The sequence below is a fragment of the Apaloderma vittatum genome, unplaced genomic scaffold, assembly GCF_000703405.1.
Source record: "Apaloderma vittatum isolate BGI_N311 unplaced genomic scaffold, ASM70340v1 scaffold2893, whole genome shotgun sequence".
Taxonomy (NCBI): Eukaryota; Metazoa; Chordata; class Aves; order Trogoniformes; family Trogonidae; genus Apaloderma; species Apaloderma vittatum.
The window spans coordinates 1-21,153 of NW_009708403.1; the positions used below are offsets into that span (position 1 = coordinate 1).

General features: G+C 41.2%; 1 protein-coding gene across 1 annotated transcript; it reads right to left on the reverse strand.

The window, feature by feature from the left end:
• Positions 1-4,555: 4,555 nt before the first annotated feature.
• On the reverse strand, positions 4,556-19,563 carry STAM2 (signal transducing adaptor molecule (SH3 domain and ITAM motif) 2). The gene is made up of 13 exons (XM_009866529.1): positions 19,481-19,563; positions 15,997-16,072; positions 15,686-15,781; positions 13,051-13,197; positions 11,443-11,512; positions 10,508-10,694; positions 9,554-9,648; positions 8,739-8,821; positions 8,479-8,566; positions 7,609-7,663; positions 6,833-6,986; positions 5,093-5,262; positions 4,556-4,865 (listed from the first exon to the last, which is right to left on the reverse strand). The coding sequence occupies exons 1-13, from the start codon at positions 19,516-19,518 to the stop codon at positions 4,634-4,636; spliced, it is 1,491 nt and encodes a 496-aa protein (XP_009864831.1). The 5' UTR covers positions 19,519-19,563; the 3' UTR covers positions 4,556-4,633.
• Positions 19,564-21,153: the final 1,590 nt, after the last annotated feature.

The window sequence follows — 21,153 nt, forward strand, 5'->3', positions numbered from 1 at the left end:
TGTGCCCCTGCAGCCCACAGAGGTGACAGGGTGTCGATGTCCACCTGCACCCATACAGGACCCCACCCCGGAGCGAGTGGGTGCCTGAAGGGGGCTGGAAGCGGAGCAGGCTGGCTGGCAGGACTTTGTGACACCACGGGGGACTCGGGCTGGAGCAGTTTCCCCTGAAGGGCTGCACCCCATGGAGAGACTCACGGTGGGGCAGTTTGTTAACAACTGTCTCATGAGAGGACTCCCCCTGGAGAAAGTGTATGAAGATCGGCTCCTGTGAGAAGGACCCCACAATGGCCCAGCGAAAGAGTGAGGCTTCCTCCCTCGGAGGCAGGAACAGTGGAGAAACTGTTGGATGAACTGACCGTAACCCCCATTCCCTGGTGCCGCTCAGAGGGAGGAGGTGGATAAGCTGGGAATGATATTAAACCCAGGAAGAAGGGAAGGGTGGGGAGAAGGTGTTATTTTAATATCTGCTTTTATTTCTCACTACTCTTCTCTGATTTCTTAATAAATTTAACCAATTGCCCCAAAATCAAGTCTGTTTTGCCCAGGACAGTAGTTGCAGGTGATCTCCCCGTCCTTATCTCAAACCGTGGGCCCTTCATTATATTTTCTCCCGTCTAGCTGTGAAGGGGCAGTGAGGGTGGCTGTTGGGCCACCAGCCACCATCAAACCACTACGTTGAACCAGAAATCTTTCTGGTTAAGTTGTTTAGAGTCTTTGTGAAAACCTGTAATAAGCCATGAGCAAACCTAGATCTTACTTCAGATCGTAGCGCAGTACCTTTGCTTTCCCTATCACTTGTGGCAAACCGTATCATCGCTTTACGTGTGATTATTCTCATCAGTGGCCCGACAGTGCCCAGCCGCCAGGCAGCAGCACGCTCTCGCTAACCTAGCTTTGGCACTTCAGGCAGGGAGAGCGCTGGTTCCCAATTAGAGGAGCTCAACAGCGATGAAGCACGACAGCCACTGAACAAGGGTCTCTTAGGAGCGCCAGCTTGGCTGGCAGCATGGGAACACACCGAGCGGGACGTGGCCGAGCAAGGCCGAGAGGAGCAGGGACTTGACTGAACCACGCCGTGAACAGAATTCACTCCACCCGCGTCTGTTAAGTAAACTTGTTTTATTCACACAAGGCAATGCACACGTATTGCAGACAGGAGGCCGTATGGATTATTCCAGTCAAACAGATCCCCCCCTTCTTAGATACTGCAACCTCTTTAAGATAATTTTCTGCAAGGACTGCGACACATCTGGTAACCAGCACACAAACACCTTAAACCCCAGATGAAAGAGAAGTAGAACCTCGATCCGAATTCAAAGTTCAGGTGCCACCCGTGGGTGGCCAGCTCATTCCTGGCCACCTCAGAGATGCTGCAGTGCCGTGAAGGCCCAGGAGTGCCCCTGCTGTACTTCCTCCCCTCCATCCTCATCAATTCAAAGCGGTTTGGGCCAAGCTTCACGTAAAATATAACTGGTAAGAGCCATAAATTCTCAAGAGTTATTCAATCATTCAACAGACACCTCACAGTGCTCAATGTAAGCAAGAGTAGTGCCTATTATTTTTTAGAAAAGATGCATAGATGAGGAAAGAAATAAATCTTCCTATTAGAAAATAATTTCTGTAAGAGATTGCAGCTGCAGCCACGTCTCGCTCAGCTCTCCTTTCTAAGGGACAGCCTTCACAAGAATTACACTGTTCCACAAGTCCATGGACATCTACGAACAAAACCTAAGTCAAACGAACACAGAACATTAAGGTTTTTAAGGTTTACTTGTTATAGAAACAATCTGATTTTATTTATTTTTTTAACATTGCACTTTCTGTACCAAATTAAACAGATGATGCGTTTGTCACATCAAGGTTGGATGAAAGACCACAGTTCCTCAAAACACCCCTCTGCACGGTGATATCACGGACAAGCTCAATTGTTGTGTTCAGCCGACTATAACTTCAACCTAATAGGTTGCCAACTCATACTAGAAGAAAATTTAACTAGTACTGATATTTCCAACACCTAGGAAAAGAACATATTACAATAAAGTTCTCGTTATAAAGTCGCGCAAATTTCTGTGTTACCCATTGGGAGGTTTATATGAAAAAGCAGAAGTTATCTACCATTGATTCCCGATACAAAACAGTAGGTAGAAACCTAATGTAGAAATCTGAAGTTAGATAAATCCTTTGGCAGCATATGTTCAGTTACAATCAGGCCTTAAAAATAAATATGATCATGTATAGAAGTATGAAGAGAAAAAACAGACCCTATTAACACCAAAACCCTCTAAATACACTATTTTAATAATAATTAAATTATTTTACACTATCTACAAGTTGCATATCACAGAATTAGGAATAGAAGAGATGACAGAACGGCAAATCCTGCTTTTATAAAATTTCAGGCTTTAACAATACGCATATACGTAGCTGTGTAGAAAATCTCAGACAAATGAGTATATACATTATTTATATCTCATAAGTAACTGAATATAATCAAATCACATCTGCCTAGCCATCTCCATTTAAGATATTCAATATTTTTGGACCAAACTGTGAATCCAATAAAAATACCGCCCTGAATCTCAATTTACTAACAAACATGGAGAATAAATGTGTCGTATAAACGACAACAAGGTTTAGGCTGCCTACACATCACCTTGGAACAAAGTCAACTCTTAAAAAAAGAATAAAGAAAAATGGCCAAACAATAAGAATTTTCAACAGCAGCATTGAAATTAATTACTCATCTTAAAGAACGCAAGAAACAAGTTATCAAAATACTTCAGTATTGCAACATGTGTTATTTATCCTAAACTACTTCAAGGGGAAGGATAAAGACAAATTAAAGTCACGTCAAAAGGAAAGACAAAGGCTTCCTTCCAATTGCACAAATTTAATTTAAAAAAAAAAGATTTAAAGAGCAGGTGCTGAATACCTTATTGCACAAGTATGAAGCTGCAAATGAATAAGGTTGTGATAGTAAATAATACAATAAAACGTGAAAGAAATGGAGGTGGTGTGGAGCAAAGGGGGGATTTTTATTGCTCAACAGTCTACAATCTGACAGTTCTCGTTTGGTAGAAAATTTAGGCACCAATCATACTTATTTAGACATCTGGGAGTTTCATGCACTTAACCAAGATGTTTTTATCAGTGATTTGCTTCTGTTATTTTCCCAACTTAAAGATTATTACTCATCATAAAATCGTTGAAGTAAGCATAAAGACGACTATGCTAAAGTGAGTAGGTAAATAGTGATTTTTGTTGTCAGAGGTTGAAGCAATAAAAGAAAGAAATCCCACATTCCTGAAAGATAACTCGCATCACCCGCTCCTCTTGTACAAACCCCACCCGTTCCAAAAGTGCATCAGGGAAGAAATTCTTAAGATTTCTTTTCTTAGCCACCAAATGCTACGCTTCCACAGCTCCGAGGCAATTCCTTTTCTGAAGACACGTCTGTCATTTTCAATATGCAACCGCTCCGGGTATTAAACGAGAAGCACAATCCCACTCACGGAGCACGTGGATTCTGCCTACGCAGCCAGCGCGTTCGACACACCTTTTCCAAGCGGTTTTTCTTATTTACTGCTAGAGATGGAAATGGTGGCAGAGAAAGGAAATCCAGGAGAGGCAAGAACCCCCTGGTCCCATAAAGGCGATTCCTGTTCCACTCGCTCCCCGTCGGGAAGGGAACGAGGCAGATTCTCACAGTCTGAAGGAGCTTCAAACATTCTTGAGCCTCCTCCTTTACCACAAGGAACTACAACACTCCTTCACTTCTAAACACATCCAAAAAAAAAAAAAAAAGAGATTCTGCACAAGTTTCTGGCTCAGCACCTTGTACCCACCGAGCGCCCACACAGTGAGCTGGGGGCGTCCCTTGCCTGCTCTGGCCAAGGAGACTTGTGTTCGCAGAACAACCTCTGCCAAAATCGAGTTCTAGCAAAAGCCCACCTGTTTTCTTCAACAGAAACGTAGCAGAAGCTCTATGCAGTTTAAAAAAAAAATAAAAAAAATCTAATAGGCAGCACTGGAAAAATCTCCTTTCTCCTATTTCTCCTATTTCTGTAGATACGTGGTCCTCACTGTCACAACCTCGACTTGCTTTCTCCTCCAGCTCCCATTTGCTGAACTCGCGCGGTTGTTCCGACGACGCGGCGCACGTCATGTTGTGAAGCTCGCTACAGCGGCACAGAGAGAAGGCGCTGCCTAAATCAGCAGGGATTCTCCAAAGCCACTGGGATAGAAGGATTACAGTAAGCCACCAGAGGAGGCAATGCATAACGAGAGCAACACAGAACAATGATTAAGCATCCTCAAGTTTTCAGAAATGCATTTAAAAGAAAATTATTTTTCAGACAATCTTTTTAACTTAAGGTTCACAAGTGGCACTTCTCGAAAGCACTGAAAGAAGGGCTCCAAGTAATCTGAAATTATTTTCAACCATCAGCTAATCTAGTTTGAGCTATCTTTACGCAAATACTTAACAATCAGATCTGATGCATATTTTTTACTCTGCGGTAAGTCAGGTTATTTAAAAGGAAAACGTGTTTTGACACCCGTGACAGGTATTCATAAAAATCATTAGGTCAGGCAACCTTTATTCAGTACTTCCGAAATACGAGTTGGTTTGTTTTTAAAGGAGAGGCTGCTGATGGTAGTTCGCTTGTTGCTGTAGAATGGAATGAGTGGGAACCGCCAGGGGATAACCTGGTCCTTGAGGCAAACTCGACGTGTTGTTGTGGTAAGCCGACATATCCACCGACATCCCCAGCTGCGCTGGGGCGTAAGCAGTGGTGCCAGTTGCCGGAGGAAGGCCGGGGTTCTGGTTCACATACGTCTGGTTTAACACAGAATCCGGTCCCGGGCTGTAATGAAACAAAACCAACCCAATTCTGACAAGAAGTTCATGTTTAGTCTTCTGATAAGCAGATTTGCAAGAGCACTGCTTAGCCCAAAAGCAACCTGTACGTTTTGAGAACAATCCCACAGTATTGCACGTCATTGTAAAGACCCCAAGAACACACCACTTCTAGATAAAGCAGTAAAATTTCCATCAAGAGGAAGGTGATTTAACAGTTTGCTGAAGTGATACCTTAAATACGCAGCTTGAGCCGGCTGAGCTGCTCCAGAAGAATTTATACTCTGGGGCAGAGACCTCAGCTGCCCCATCTGATCAGGTCCTAGGCTGTAACCTGGGGAAATGGTGACTTGGTGAACACCCTGGATCATGTAGTTTCCACTGGGTGGCTGTACAGGATAAGACTGTAAATAAAAAAAAAAATAAAAACCCCAAACATCACATTGTATTCCTTCTCTTTTCAATTCCTCAGCAGCAAACGTGGCACAGAATGCCACTCTGATGAACAAACATGTTAGGGTCCAAAGCTGGAATGAACGTCAATTAATTTTTTCAACAAGGTTCTCAACTCAAGCCATGTAACTTCTCCTCCTACGTTTTTAATAGGCATCCTTTATTTCACCAGAAAGGATTTTTTTTTTCCAGAAATGCACTGCTAACGAGGTCAGGGCAGCTATTTGTATCGTGAACAAGACCCCTGCCCCTTCCAGAAAACCTATTTCTTTAATTCGCCTTGCCTTTAAAACATTCAATCCTTATGCATTCAATCCTTATGTATTTCGATGCCCAGAGTTGAGTAGGAAGATGGGCACCATATGAGGTTTGTTATTTAACACGTTTTGGAAATTAAAACAGAAGAATATTCTAAGGCTGTAACGCAAGAGGAAAGCAAAACTTGAGTTTCTCGCCTTTCTGGTTTAAGATACCTCAAGCCTTGGCTCAAACTGCAGATGGTACAACATGTTTAGGCTACAGAAGGCTGCACTGCTCATTGGGTTGGGACTTCAGATCATCTACGGACGCTGACGGAACAGACAGTTTTGTACCCAGGACCTGCTAACAGCACTGAGCTCAGCGCATCATCTCGTCTTTTGCATTACTGGCATCACGCGTCTTGGAAGAAACAGTGAACTCCAGTTGCCTTTTGGTTTAAATTACTTCTCAACCTCCAAACATAATGAATTTTCCATCACTACCAGGAGTTAAGGACATGGGATTACTTTTAACTGACATATTTTCAGATCTAGCAGTTGCTATAGCAACTATTCTTTTCCCACTGAACAATTAACATGAAAGTAAAATTGGCTTAAAGTAAAAACACTCATGCTACACTTTCTCCAAAAAGGATCTTTAAAATCTTTTTTTCTCCTTCATTTTTGGTTTTATGTTTTGTGGGGTTTTCTTTAAACATCACTGTGGCACATTGGAGACACTGGAGAACAGTTTTGAGCAACTACACCCCCTAATACAACGTGTTCATTTCTTAAGGGAAAAAGAGCTAAAACCAGACCAGTGTTTCTATATTTAGAAAAAGTACATGGCACTCATGATTAATGCACTAATATTAAAAAGTTCACTCACATGCCCGCTATTAGATAAGAAGGTAACATTTTACTTTAAGACTGAGGACATGACTCACAGCAAGAATATCCACCAAGCTGCTGAAACATTCAATTCTAACTGTAGAGAATTAATCATGGAAGGAATTTTTAAAATATTTTTCAATGCAGCGTGCTTCTAGTCAGGTAGAACAAAATTAAAAACTACACTTCACTGTACAAGCAGAAAACTGCAAATGGAAGTTCTCCATTCTGGTGCGTAAACGATATTTTATTCTAAGGGCTGCAAAAAGTCACCAGGCAATGTCACATTGTTCGTAGGGCAGCAAGAAAGCGTGCACTATATTTTCACTGCCATCTTTTTAAATAGAAATCTATATTATGAAAGTCTCTATTTCCAAAAAGAGATACTGACCTGCACTGAAACACCAGAAGATGTAGGTGGGTATTGTGCAGGGTGCTGGAGTTTTGAGTAGGCTGAATACATCGGGGTTTCATTCATCAGCTTGTTGTAGAGCTCCAGAGCTTCTAGAACTTTCACATTCAATTCTGATAATTCTGAATGTTTTCTGTTTCAAAACAAATATGTGCAAAGTTTCTAAGATTTATTGTTCGATGGCAAAAAAAACGTCCTTCACTAAAGAGTTTTGAATATGCAAGAAAAATAAACCCTTAAAAGGTAGATAGTTGATTTAATCCTGGATATCGCAAAATTGCCGTTCTGCTTCTTATACCAAGGGGACCGAAAGGAGAGCCCAAGTGGAGAACATCCCCAGCTGCAAACTGCCAGCAGGTGTTAGTTACCTCTGATTTTCACCCACAACTACCCCTGGGAGCCCGAGGGGGAAGAGGTGAAGATAGCACTGACTAGATTTTCCTGTCACAGAGGAGTCAGCAGCAGACTGAAAATGCCAAGCTCCACACAGATTCAAAAGGCTCAAGTCAAAAAGGGCTAAAATAAACCACATCTGGTCATTTCTGCAGCGAATTTTGTAAAGCAGGAATCCAATCTTAGTACATGCACTGAGAATTGGGTCCTTAATCATTAAAAAAAAAATAAATTAAAATTCTCAAATTTTTTTTTGCAAGATTTTCTAGCTTGGGAGGTGAAAGAGAAAGTGCCAAAAAATAATAATACAACTGCACAACTTAAATCACAGTAAATAATGCAGAGGCTACATTACGGCTCACCTGTCTATCTCCTCCAGTTTCTCATCTATCATTGGACCCATCTGTTGACAAATATCTGTGAAGATGAAAGCGTTGAGGTAGTTAGTAGCCTGCACAATTAAATGGTTAAACGCAGCCAAAAACTGCCTTATCCAAGCACACTAAGGCAGCGTAGGGAACTGGAGTGTGCGCCTCGTTATCTCGCATGTCCCATTCCTCCAGCCCAGACAGAGAGGAAAAAGGCTTTGGTTATTCTGCTTCGTCATCCCTCTCTCCATCCCCCCCCAACCTTTTCAAACAAAGACTACTGATGAAACACAGGGAAAATTTGCATTTCTGCTCGCACTGTGCAAGATCTCCAACTTTCATCTCCTCCTGGAATACCCAATCCCAACAGCCGAGGAATTTATCTAGATCTGCTGTACTGCAGAGCCTCCTCTCCCTTCACTTCTTCTGTTCCAGGAACGCTCCTTTTCTTAACATGCGCTCAACTGCCATTACACACCTTGAACTAATTGGCTCTTAAGTGAACTGAACTCTCCCCTCTGAGCCAGCAGTATTTTGGAGGAATTTTGACACAAAATTAATTGCCCATTTCACGCGGGCTTGGCGAGGGAGGGATCTCGCCAAGATCAGGCATTGTGCGCTAGCTGGAAGTTCTGCAAATTGTTCTGCTAAACATGGAGTTGGCTTGGCAATGACTGGAAAATTTAGAGGTGTACACCTAGCCCCGTGCTCCCACTGTGAAACAAGCTGTTCTACAGCACACTATTAGTACAGACCACGGTTTTTCGAAGCTTAAAATAAACACAAAAGAATTAGCGGCTCAATTCACAAAAGCTAATGGTGAGAAGAAACAGAAAAAACTAGCTAAGTTAGTGCTCAAAGTACCTTCTGAGTCTAGAAGATCTGGAGAATCGAGCTTTAAGTCTGTAGGATCTATGCTCTGAAGTACCTGCAGTGTTTTATCCATCTTATCCTGAAGGGTGAAGAAAAGATCAAGAAGAGTTAGCTCTGAAGCATGGCTTATTGTTTCAATTTTCAACTAAGAAAAAGTTCCTTGCATAAAAAGAATTATCTGCTGGCTTTCAGTAACAAAAGAATGTTTCCACCAATGTAAAATCTCAGCAGTTTTTTCACTGACTGCATACCTCATCTATATAAACTGGCTCAGGTTCTGCTTTCTTAATTTCTTCCGTAGTATCCTCAGGAACAGAATTTTTATCCAGAGCTGCTGAAAGAACAAACATTAGTTTCTTTTCTGTGGCTGTGTTACTATGCTAACGTAGAATACACATTTATTAAAACACGTATTTTCTCCTTGCATGCCACCAGCTCTTAAATAAGAAATTTGAATAAGTACGTGAAGCAGCGATGCACCTAGCTGCCGGAGAAGGGAAAAATGGGTTTGCCTAGAAAACCTTCTGACAAGCTGTTTCCTTTGGGCTCTTAGCCTGGTTATGAACCCAGGCCCAGCAAGGAAACTCTTTGAGTCACATTAGCATCTGAAAACACCTCCAACACATGTACGGTTACTTTGAGTCAAGTTGTAAGTGTTAAGATTTATTTTGGTATCACAAGCAGGAATAAAGCTACCAGTGTGGTTGTTACAAACCACCGACACGGGGATGAATGTTGTTCTATACTGAAAAGAGACTCTGACATTTGAAACAGCAAGTTACCGCACTTGTGTCTAATGCTACTGACAAAGAATTATGGCAAGTTGAGCTGAGTTTCTGTAACAGGAAAAAGGTAACAACTTAGAGAATCTGAAGATAGAAGTTGTTGAAATTAGCTACAGCAGTGGCACACGCTTGCTTGCTTGTTTCAAAGTGGGGCAGCATTTCTCTTTCCGTTCTTTCTTAGGGCTGATTTCAGGAAATCATTTGGCTGATGGGCTAAGTAGTAGTTGCACCACAAGGCCACCTTTCTAAACCAACCTGCCAGCTTTCAGTACGTAACTTACCTGCCTCGGGTTCCACATTTAAGTCCGAAGTCACAAAATTAGATGGAAACAGTCCTACTCCTCTATGATTTTCACCTTTCCACCAATTGGTGTCACTGCAGAAATAAAGCTGTATTACTAAACTCCGAATGTTAAAGCTTAGCACCAGCCACGTATTTTGGGCTTTTGATGGAAAACCTGTGATATCTAATATGTTGTTTCCCCATGTATCCAAATAACAAAGGCAAAGGAGAACATTTGCTGAGATTAGCAGCAAAGCCAAGGCCAGGAGCTGGGGTAGAGGAGTGGGAAAGAGAAGAGGAGGGGCCAGGGAAGTACATTCCTTCAGTAGTAAACACTCTAAATTTAACACAACCCTTCAATTTTTAGACTGATTAGACAATAGTCCATTATAGCCTCATCTAAAAAGTTCACAAGAAGTACACAAGTGGGGACTAACATTAGAAATATAATTGATCTGTCACAGCCTGTTAAATTAGAACAGCATTAGCACAGAAGCAGTTCTGCTTCTTAACTATCATTAGAGCAACAGTGATAACAACGATAATTATCTTAAGTATTTTTCTTCACTTCTTAGCAAATGTGATGCTTGATAGTAACAATTCCTGCAAGTAGCTAGAATTTAACACTGTAACGCAGATGTAGATTCATATGACATGTTATAACCAACTAAAACCGCAAACCAGTTTGACCTGTACCATGCAAAGAAATACCCAACATAACAGAGTGAGATTGTCTCAGCACCAAAAATAACTTGAGGTCAAAAACTTATGGTATGGAAAGAACAGCGGAAGATAAAGGGATTTAAGGGAGGGTAGAGTGACAAATGTATATTTCCATGGGGAAAAAAAAAACAAAACAAAACAAACCCCCAAAAAACAGAGGAAAAATATGTGCTACCCTAAGACAACAAGAGTTCCGGAATGAAGACACCTTAAGTGAAGTATCTGATACCTGTCATCCAAAACAAAAATAATTTCTCCACTTTTAAAGGTGAGCTCATTGTCCTCAACGGCTTCGAAGTCATACAGAGCTCGCACCTTCCTCGCGTTCTGATTGTTTTGCTGAACTTCTGCAGATGGGTACAGGGGTTTAGTTTCCATTTGTTGCTGTTTCTGCTCTTGCAAAGACAATTCAATAGCTACAATTAGGGAAGAAAAAAAAAAACCACGAAGTTTGTATATTTTATCCCTGTATACAAACGCACTTTGCTTTCCTAGTAAAAATAAATAGGAAATTATTTATTGCTATATTATAAACCCAATCTGCATCCACTCCTCAAGTATTTTAAATTTCAAATTTTTGCTCCAAACTACTAGCCATAGTTCACGTTTCAACAGCTTTACTCTGCCCTGCAACAGGATTAAAAGACAGGACACAATCGCGCACAGGTTATGAAACATTTAAAAACCCCTCTGCGTTCTGTGGTGCAGCCCCCTTCTTGAAGTGGCGCACACGCTACCAGTGTCAGCATGATCATAAGTACTCATAAATTCTTCATTGTGGCAGCTGAACAACAGTAACTACATCCAAGACAGAGACGAAAGAATAGAACATTTAAACGCTCTATGTTTATTCATTGTTCTTTTTAAAAAGCACCAGGATGAAGGCTAAAATAAAACGTGTGGGCGCAGAAGGGAAGAGACCGAGCTCTTGGGCGAGAAAGCAGTGACAACACCACGGTAATGGCTACGTGATGAGGAGAAACATCTTACCCCGAATCATTACCCGCAATGAAAACACCTCGAATGATACAGTACACTCATTCGCAACCTGCTGTGCCCTTGCTTTCAGTTCTTTGCAGCAGAAGAGCGTAAAATCTGTTTCTGCGCATTTAAATCAAACTTCCAGAGCACAAGCATAACCCGCGGCTGTGACTGCAGATTTACCTTTAGCTATATCTTCATCTTCTTTGTTCTTACTTAATGAGGAACCATTCTTAGCAGCATTTGTAGTAGCCTGCAAATGTATTAACAATAAAGTTCAGGTTACAAATAAAAAAAGGAAATTATATACTTGGAGAAGAAAAACATTACTAATAAACTGTTCCTGGTTAGCTGCCTTTTACAAGAAAAAACTGAGAAGCTCACCTTTGTTTTCAGCACAGAACAAATAATCAGTCCTAATTTAAATAACTGATCTCATCTAAATAATTAAAGTCTCCTTTATTAAAGTGAGACTTCTTAAATGACTACTCCTTCCACTGTTGTCCTCTGCTCCTCCCTTCAAAAGGGAAGAAAAGCTCTTTGGAGTCCTGTGTCTGCAAAGACCCAGGTTATTAAGCAGCTGCTGGCACTTGCTAGAAAGGGAAATCTCTCTCCCTGGGGAAGCAAAAGCCACCCTCTCTCTCTGCAGGCGGGACAAAGGGAAGAGTAAACATACGTCAGGTTGGAAGCTCCCCACGTAAATAATACAAGTCTGCAGAACAGCATGGTGAAATCATTCCGACAAGGAAGTCTTAGACACTAGCTACATCTAGGACTTCTCAACTCCTAGAAAACAATTCTGAGCCAGTGTACCAACTGCTAATAAACCTCAGCTTTGCTTGTCTGAAGTGAAGCGTATGAGGTAAAAACACCAAGATGTCATTTTGTATGTACTTGTAGGAAAGGAAGCATAACTGGTTGCTGCCACTATTCGAGTTCTTCCATGTTTCTGCCATATGTTTTAACACATATCCTAGATTTAGAAGTGAAAACATCTTTGTGGAGGAAGGAAAGATCGTAAAAGTAAAAAACCTCTCTGTGTTTAACACAGAGAAAAGTAAACTTCATGCAAGGAATGTTTAATACCAGCTGCAGTTCTAATTTTCAGGGCAGATCTTCACCTGACTCATAATTAACATAGAAATATTGAGTAGCATCGTGAGAAAAACCACCCGTCATCGTATCTGCCAGCTAAAAGATCAGGTGTAATACCTCACCAGGAGCACGAAACAAAAGGTGAGGATAGGAATTGGAGCACCCCACCAAGCACAGAGCCAGGACACTTCCTGCCATGGACAGGTAAGTGCACGAATGAGAAATGGGGACTTGGATAGCACACATCATCTTCAAAAATGTCTCCGCTGCAGATATCGTCACAGATATCATCCTTTGTTTTGAGAAGAAAAATGAAGGTACGTGCTCTAAGTCAGCAATTAGAACCACAAAACACCAAGTACAAAGTGTGGGCATAGAATTGCTTCGATTTAAGGCAGTGACAGCTCAATGAAGCTCTAAAAATGATGGGAAGAAAAGAAGGAGCCAAAATGAACAACTCATAGGGCACCGGAAAATAGCCTTTAGTCTGTTCTTATTTTTCTTAGCAAGGCAAGGACATAGAAGAGCAGAACGAATAGAAGAGAATCTTGGCACAAGGAGGCAACCAAACTAGAGTGAGGATTCTACTCTCCTCTGATCAAAAGTGCAAAATATCTTATGCAGACAGCTTTTCTTTTCGTTCACCTCCTGGAGCAGCAAACCCAACAGCACCACGTATTCCAGAGCGGCTTTTACCTGCGATCCAGCTGCAGGAAAAGTTACGCCCTCTTCTTTTAAAGATTTAATAGTTGCAGATATTAAGCTACACTGCGGGTCTTTCTGAAATTCTTCTGACCACTCCACCATTAGAGTTTTTAGCTTTTCACATACTTTCGGATGAGCCTAGAAGACAAAATTGCATAGAAAGAAAACAAACTGAAAGATTTAATCCCTCTCAGTGAGACTTTGTTACTAAAACCATTTTACTACAAAAATCTTTACTAATTAAATACCATCTCAACTAAGAAAATGTGGAAAACAGAGCCAAGAATATTCACTATTTTATACACTGACTCTGGTAACTGCTGTTATTTTAGTGGAGTCAATTTCAAGTGGTTAAGCAAAGACGGACAAACTTACTGACTTCTGAGATGTTAGCCATGTTTCCACCTCAATGGTTTTGAAGAAATTCAGGCTATCTACCACACCTAGCTTTTCTGCCCCTCTGTGTTAGTTACCCTCCGTTTTACCTCAACTTTCTCCTCAGTACTTCTAATCTGTATTGTTACTCCTCTCCTGACCACATAAGTTGGTCTAATGTAAGATACTGTCTTTCCCCACAAGACAATTTCCCTTCTCTGCCTTTTTACAACCTGTTCTCTTGAGATGCCCAAAGACATTTCTCCCCGTTGGCTTCTCAAGTGACAAGATCTCACCAAAAAATGTTCTTTATACCATCTCTGTATATACATTTGTATGTGTCTCCCTGACTCAGATGCTCTCAAAGGCAGGCGTTACGCATTAGGTATGTGTCACCCAGCTCACGGGACAGTTTGTACCATTAGCTCCTGAATTCGGAACCCAGGTGCCGTGACACAGTCTGGTAAAGGAAGATACTTGCTCGGAGTGAGGACAAGCCAAGATCAAGCTCCTGTGCTGCCTGCAATTCCTTTGGTTCCCACATTCTTCTCCAACCTCTGGCAGGACAGAGCTTCTACAGCTCCCCTTCCTCCAAGCTCATCCACAGGATTTACGGCTGCTCTAAATCCGCACAGGACCACTGATTTCATTCAACACCGCAGATTTCATGTGCTAACAACCTCACCCGAAGTGATAATCCACCTTCAGAAAAGCAGGTCAGAGTCACACGTTACTCCACTGTGACAAGAATACCTGTCAGAGTATGCCTCAGTAACATTAAACATCAGCTGCTGTTAATCCTGTAATCATGTAATCTCCTTAAAAAAATTTATTGGAGCAAAAAGAGCAACTCCTCAACAGAGCAGCTCATCTATGTGAAGGTCACACTAATACTATGAAGGTAAAACGTGGACCAAAGCACTTCAGGCTCCAGGCGCTTTCTGGCTTTGTTGCTAGTTGATGAAAAGGAGATAGTTTGAACCCAAACCTTCCAAATTAACCTTGGTGACTAAGGGTTCTGGGGCTGCTGGGCTCACCTACGTCTGCTTCCCTTGGCTGGAGTGGATAAAAGCCTTGGACCACACAGCTGCAGTGTACAGCCAAGGATTCTCCTTCGAGTGTAACACTGATCACGTCCCAAGCCTGCGCCTCACACGCAAACATACGCTGAACAGCAAGAATATTGGCAAGTTTGGGCTCAAGCACGCATTTAACTGAAAGAAGAGATGTAGCTTGAGAGGCACAAAGACATTTGTTACACTTGTACGAGCGGCAAGGGGTAGGAAGTACAATTTTATGGGCCCTCTGGAGGTTACTCCTCCAAGTGGGCCCAGAACAGGGGTAAAACACAAGTATTTCCCAACAACAAAATAACTTGTACTTCAGTAGACAGTTCTTCAGTGGAATTAAAAGTTTGTTTTTATGTCCATAAATGCTGTGGGACCATGAAGGCCAATGTTCCATTTCAGAATGAACCATGGCTAATGAGAACAAAGGGGAGGACTTTAAGACCTATTTTTTCACACAAAACAAGAAACAAAAGAGCTGTGAACTCATTTTGCTTCGCAGCAATTTTATTAGTTTCCTTAATTGCTTTGCTCCACCTCTGATGACTCTGGGCCTCCCATATATTTGAAGACAACTTCTTTTTAACCCATTAGCCATTTTTGTCTTCAACTGGAGCAGTAATTAGGGGAAAGCTGTTTCTGCTTAGTCAATTCATTACCAGCAGATTTAGATCCCCATCAGCTGCTTGACCCTAATCATTTAGGCCCTCCTTTCTTGGTTACCTTCTCATTCAGCATTCTGAGAATCGATAGAAACTAATGCAGTTGCCTGAAAACTTTATCCTTTTCCTTCTTAAAACATATTCTAATTTTCTCACAGTTTTCCCTTTACACTTCAGCCCACGAATTTCATTCAAACCAAATAAAAACTCTCTTTGAGAAAAGCTGCCTTGACCATTATCAAATTAATTGAGCTCAGGAAGAGTCTAATTAAAATTGCTCATGTACTTCTGTAAAAAATTGGAGTAGGTATTATCAGTCTACCACTGCTTGAATACATTTTCGTAGTAAAAATTACAGTACACGACAGCCAGCAGTACCTGCAGTTGCACCAAAACTCTAAATGCAGATTAAAAGTAGAACATTAATTTTGCCAATTCTTTGCTATGCTGAGACAAAAAACCCAAATAAAACGAAGTTACCAAAATAATTCTGCCCCTAGTCATAAGCTTATAAAAAATTACCTTATTTATTATACCTCGAGCTTCACTAGCAAAATCACGAGAACATACTTCCAGGTGAAATGTTTTTCCGCAGTTCGATACGCAGGCTCCTAAAAGCTGACAACAGAAACACTACTGTGAAAACGCATGATAACAATGAAAATAATCCAAACCAAAAGCATACCAGACAAAAGCTAAATTTAATCCCCTGTTCAGCATGCACACTCTGACTTCTCCCAAAGATATAGAGGTATTAATTGATCAGTGCACATCGGACAGCTGCACTGCACGAAAAAATAACAGTTTTTTGAAAACAGATATAGTGTACTCACTGTGAGTGCTTGCAAAGCCACATGGGGAACTTTATGGTTCACCCTCTTCATGATGGCTTTAAGACAATCCTTTGCTCTGAAAAAGGAACATAGAAACTATCAGCGATAAGTGTGACTGACATGATCTGTGGAATGAATGCCACCAGATACTCAAGTTGGTTAAGCAAATAAAACTGAGTCTTATTAGAAAAAAGAAATAAAATGTAACCTGACCTAAACTTTTGCCAGAGCTAATATGGAAAAAAAAAATTCATAGAATGTCTTAAGTTGGAAGGGACCTTAGAGATCATCTAATCCACCCCCCTGCCATGGGCAGGGACGCCCTTAACCAGGCCAGGTTGCTCAAAGCCTCGTCGCCTTGAACATCTCCAGGGAGGGGGCAGCCACGGACTCTCTGGGCAATCTGTTCTAGAGTCTTGCCACCCTCGCATTGAAGAATTTTCTTCCCAAGATCCAATCTAAACCTATTTCCCTTTAACTTAAATCTCCTTCCCCTTGTTCCATCTCTGGACACTCTTGTACAAAGTCCCTCCCCAGTCTCCCTGTAGGTCCCTTCAGGCACTGCAGGCAGGGATAAGGTCCCCCCAGAGTCTTCTCTTCTCCAGCTGAACAACCCCAGCTCCCTCAGCCTGTCCTCGCAGCAGAGCTGCTCCAGCCCCTGGGTCATCTCTGTGGCCTCCTCTGGACTCGTCCCAACAGACCCATGTCCCTCTCACGGTGGGGACACCAGAGCTGGACGCAGCACTCGAGGTGGGGTCTCAGCAGAGCAGAGCAAAGGGGGAGAACCCCCTCTCTCGCCCTGCTGGCCACACTCCGCTGGATGCAGCCCAGGGCAGGGTTGGCTTCTGGGCTGCAGGAGCGCCCTGCCGGCTCGTGCTGAGCTGCTCGTCTGTCAACACCGCCAAGTCCTTCTCTTCAGGGCTGCTCTCACCCCACTCTGTGCCCAGTTTGTGTTTGTGCCTGGCATTGGCCCCACCTGGGTGCAGGACCTTGCACTGTGACTTGCTGGAGCTCCTGCAGTTTGCCCTGGCCCATTTCTCCAGCCTGTCCAGGTCCCTCTGGATGGCAGCCCTTCAAGTATTTCATAACTTGTTTGTTCTTATGTGTGTATTGGATAGGAACTGGCTCCAGTCTTATGCTGGCATTTTGTATTCATTTCCATGAAACAGCTGACAGGTCATAAAGGGAGCAATTGCCATTAAGCTGCGGAAATGGATTTGAAATAGACAATGAAAGACATGTCTACATTAAAAAAAAAATAAAAATGAGAGCAGCAATGATTAAATAACTGTTTTACTGGCTACTGTAAAGAGTCTCTGCGGATTTAATGTAAAAATCATGCTTGCAGGTTGTTAGCTCTCGGATCTCATTTTCAAGAAACTAAGGATGCAAATATTTTATAATTTCTTTCAGGAAAATCTGAGATAAGTACGGAATAACGATTAGCACTCTGTTACTTCCAATAAGGAGTTCCATTCTTAAAATGAGCATTAACAGCATACACCAGCTACTCAGGCTGAGGCACACGTGCGGCTGCATTACCCCCATTATTTTGAACCCCTTCAAACCCCCGAAATCTCTGCGGAATGAGCTGACACAGTTCACAGCTGCCACCACCTGCAGCACACCTCAGCCGCTCTATTATCAAGGCACAGAAGATCGGATTCACAAGGAACCCATCGCACAAGGGGCTAGAGGAGTTATCCGACAATGTTCTTCGATGCAAATCCTCTTTCCTATCAATTTAAAGTCATCACGGAATTGCAAGCTTAGGACAAGCTTAAAAAAAACCCAAACCAACAAACCCAAATAAACCCTAGGCAGAAATTAAACCACAACTGTTTCAGTGTTAACACTAAAAAAAAAAAAAAGAAAAATCAATGTATTGCGTGTAAACTGCATCTATATTCACGTTTCTGTTCAGAGCAGCAGTCTGGTTTCACAACAAATTTTCTGATCGTTTCATGTTGCACATTTAGTTCACAGTGGAGCTCCATACACTCAAATTTCTTTCCTTTTGGAAGAGACTAAGCCAGGAGCTACTCTGGGCACAAGTGTGCTTTCAAGGAGCCATGACAGTGAGCAACAGGATCTGCAGGGCAATTTGCACCACCACTAGTTTGAATACTGAGGTTAGAAGAAGAGATTAAACCTGTTCTGAAGGTTGAAAAAATTTCCAAACATCCTGAGCTGCAAGTTGGAAGGATGCGGTGGCTTCGGTACCAACTGCTCTGCTACTACTCCAGCCCTATCCTGCAGTTACTCAGTGATGTACACGTAGCCAGAGAAGTGTGGGTTTAGTCCTGAGAGTGAGCATGGTTGCTCACAGTTAATATACAAATAAGCCAACAAAGTGAACACAGGTGCTGTTCAGCTCATTTCTTTAAGGGTAGGCAACACTATTATTTTCAGGAGAGGGCTCTTAGAGAAGGGCAGGAGGGAAGAAAACGATTAAAAAAATCGAAGTAAAATATACTAGCAATAGTGGCATTTAAAATTCAGAATTTAGAATTTTATTGTATATATACTATATATTAAGACTTAATTACCCATTTTATACATATAGTTAAACATTTTGCATATGTAATGAAAAAGTCCCACATACTAAATGTTTTTTTTTTTCAATCTTCCCTCCTTTAAAACAAGTAGATTTAAACCAGCTCCCTCTACAAATATCTTTTTGCTCTAACCCCCCCCCCCCCCCCCCCCAAAAAAGATTTTTAATAAAGGACATTCTACAGCTGTTTTTCTTCAGGACTACCAAGTCCCAGATTGAGTAGATTTGCTATTATTCCCTGTGAGAGGTAATTATTAAATAAATAAATCAATCAAGTCTCGGTGTCGTAATCTTCCATATGACTGATAAAAATTCCAAGATCACTTAAGAATGCAGCCTATGCAATCCTTCAGGCTTATTTCAAAATTTAAAACTCAAAAGATTACCTTTTAATTCAGCAAATACTTCTGGCCACTACAGGATCACTGAACTACCACTTACGTTTCAGTATTACCACTCAGGCTAAATCGATTTAAAGTGAGCTGTGTTTTGACCTCCAATTTTTTTCCCTTTTCTCCTCCATCCTTCCCATTCTTCCTAATGAATAAACCCAGACAAATTTCTCCTCATAAATAGCTAACTGTCCTAGCTAGAAACTAGTTCACTTTATCCTAGTGGCACAGTTGCTTCGTGAAATTTATGCAAGATCATTAAATATTAATAACTTTGTCTGCTGCGCAAAACTCCATGAAAACTGGAATGCACTCGGTATGTACAAATTGCTCTACTAGAAATCCTGTTGGAACGCTTCTTTCCAAGAATTTTAAAGCCAACTGCAGATATCTAGAGCTTGCAGAAGCGTCAGCTTGGCAGCACTGTTTGCAGAGCTGACTATGATGAGCATTTCGAGATGTGTTCTCTCTCTCTGAAACAGTATTCTTCACCCGATCATGAGATTACATGTTGTACTGCTGAGATAGCGCTTACCCGTTAGGAGTACTTCCGACTTTGTCACATATATCCATGATAAGACCCCAGTCTTCACTGGTGTTGTACTCATTTGTAGCTTTTTCTATAAAGAAAACCAAGACTGTTAAGTGTCATACCCTCTTAAGCTCAGATTTGCCAGCAAACGCTCTCTCAGCCACACTAAAACCAGGAGGCTCCACGTACAAAACACCGAGAGGCAGCTAACGGCAAATTAGCGCTAATTCTCGCTATCCTGTAAAGCAGGATGTTTAGTTTTCAGCAGAGGACTAACACATGTGGTGTTTTCAAGTTCAAAAAATAAAAACAACTCTTGAAGCATAATGTTGTAAATGACGGAAAAGCTTCTGTACAGTTGGTTTAGTGACGTCAGGTTTAAGTCACAGCCCTAGTCTAGAGATTGCACAAGGTATTGTAACATTTGCATGCCATTAAATATTTCACGTGGATGTACCAAGGGAGATAAAAAAAAAAAAAGTCTTTAGGACTCTAAATGAAGCTCTCATTCAACACACTTATTAAAATATTTTTTTCCTACTGAATTTTTCAGGAAAATCTAAATGCCACAGCAAGTGTTCAGAAAAATAAATGGCATGGAAAGATTAATTAAAAAAAAAATACAGAAGGGGGCAACAAAAACCAGACTGCCCTCTCAAAAGAATGTATGCTTAATTAATATTTGCAGCATTTCGTTCTATATATTAACTGATAAGGCTTAATGTTGTTTAATTGCGCTTTCAAGTTTAAAATAACATGGTTCTAATAAAATCAGATGTAAATATTATAGTTCTATTAAAATAGCTTATAAACAGCAAATTATGTGTTTTATATATCACAGCTGCTGCATCAGGATTTAATTTTAACCTGCCAATTAACTTTTTAAGTAAATTCGAAGATAAGTGCTTTTAGATTTCTATGTTCTGTATTAATCCCAGGAGAATGCACTTCATAATTGTGGCAATATCCTAATCTTCTATGGAATTTTACTGTGGTAAGAGAAGCCACTAAATCCCTTTGGGATCGAATATTTATTTAGTAGATTAAAGCATAATGGTCACTCCCTGTTAATGTGATGGTGTTCTGTGACAGCAGCTGTTCCGAAATTACGAGGTTTGCTGACAGCAACGCTACCACAGGATAAACTTGATTTCATGTGTTCAATTAAGCCTCTTCTCTGTTAATCAGCTTCGCTACTTAGTTTTGCGGCTGGAAGTTGTAACAATTCTTGTGCTAGCTCAGCAGAATGGCTGCCACAAAGAAATCACAAGCATAGCAGCCAACAGTGCCCCTAAACCCCCTTTTGTTACAGATGTCAGACCAAGAAGCAGCAATGGAAATGCGCAATTTGGGCCATAGGTTATCTTCAGAAGCTTAGACTATTTAAGGGAAAGGAATACTGCTTTGAAAGTGTGCTCCTACAGCACAAACTGTCTTAAAAACTTACTTAGAAAGGACATAACTGTTAAATTTTCTTTTAAACACATCAGTATTTTTGGACACTAACACAAATTTCATTGCTTCTTGGCAAAATTAAATGAGTATCTGCAGTTGTAAACACTTTAATGTTTGATTTATTTCTCTTTTTTTTTTAAATAAATACATCAAACCGAAACAACCCTTAAACGTACATTTCAATAGGACAAGGGGCAATGGTTTTAAACTGGAGCAGGGTA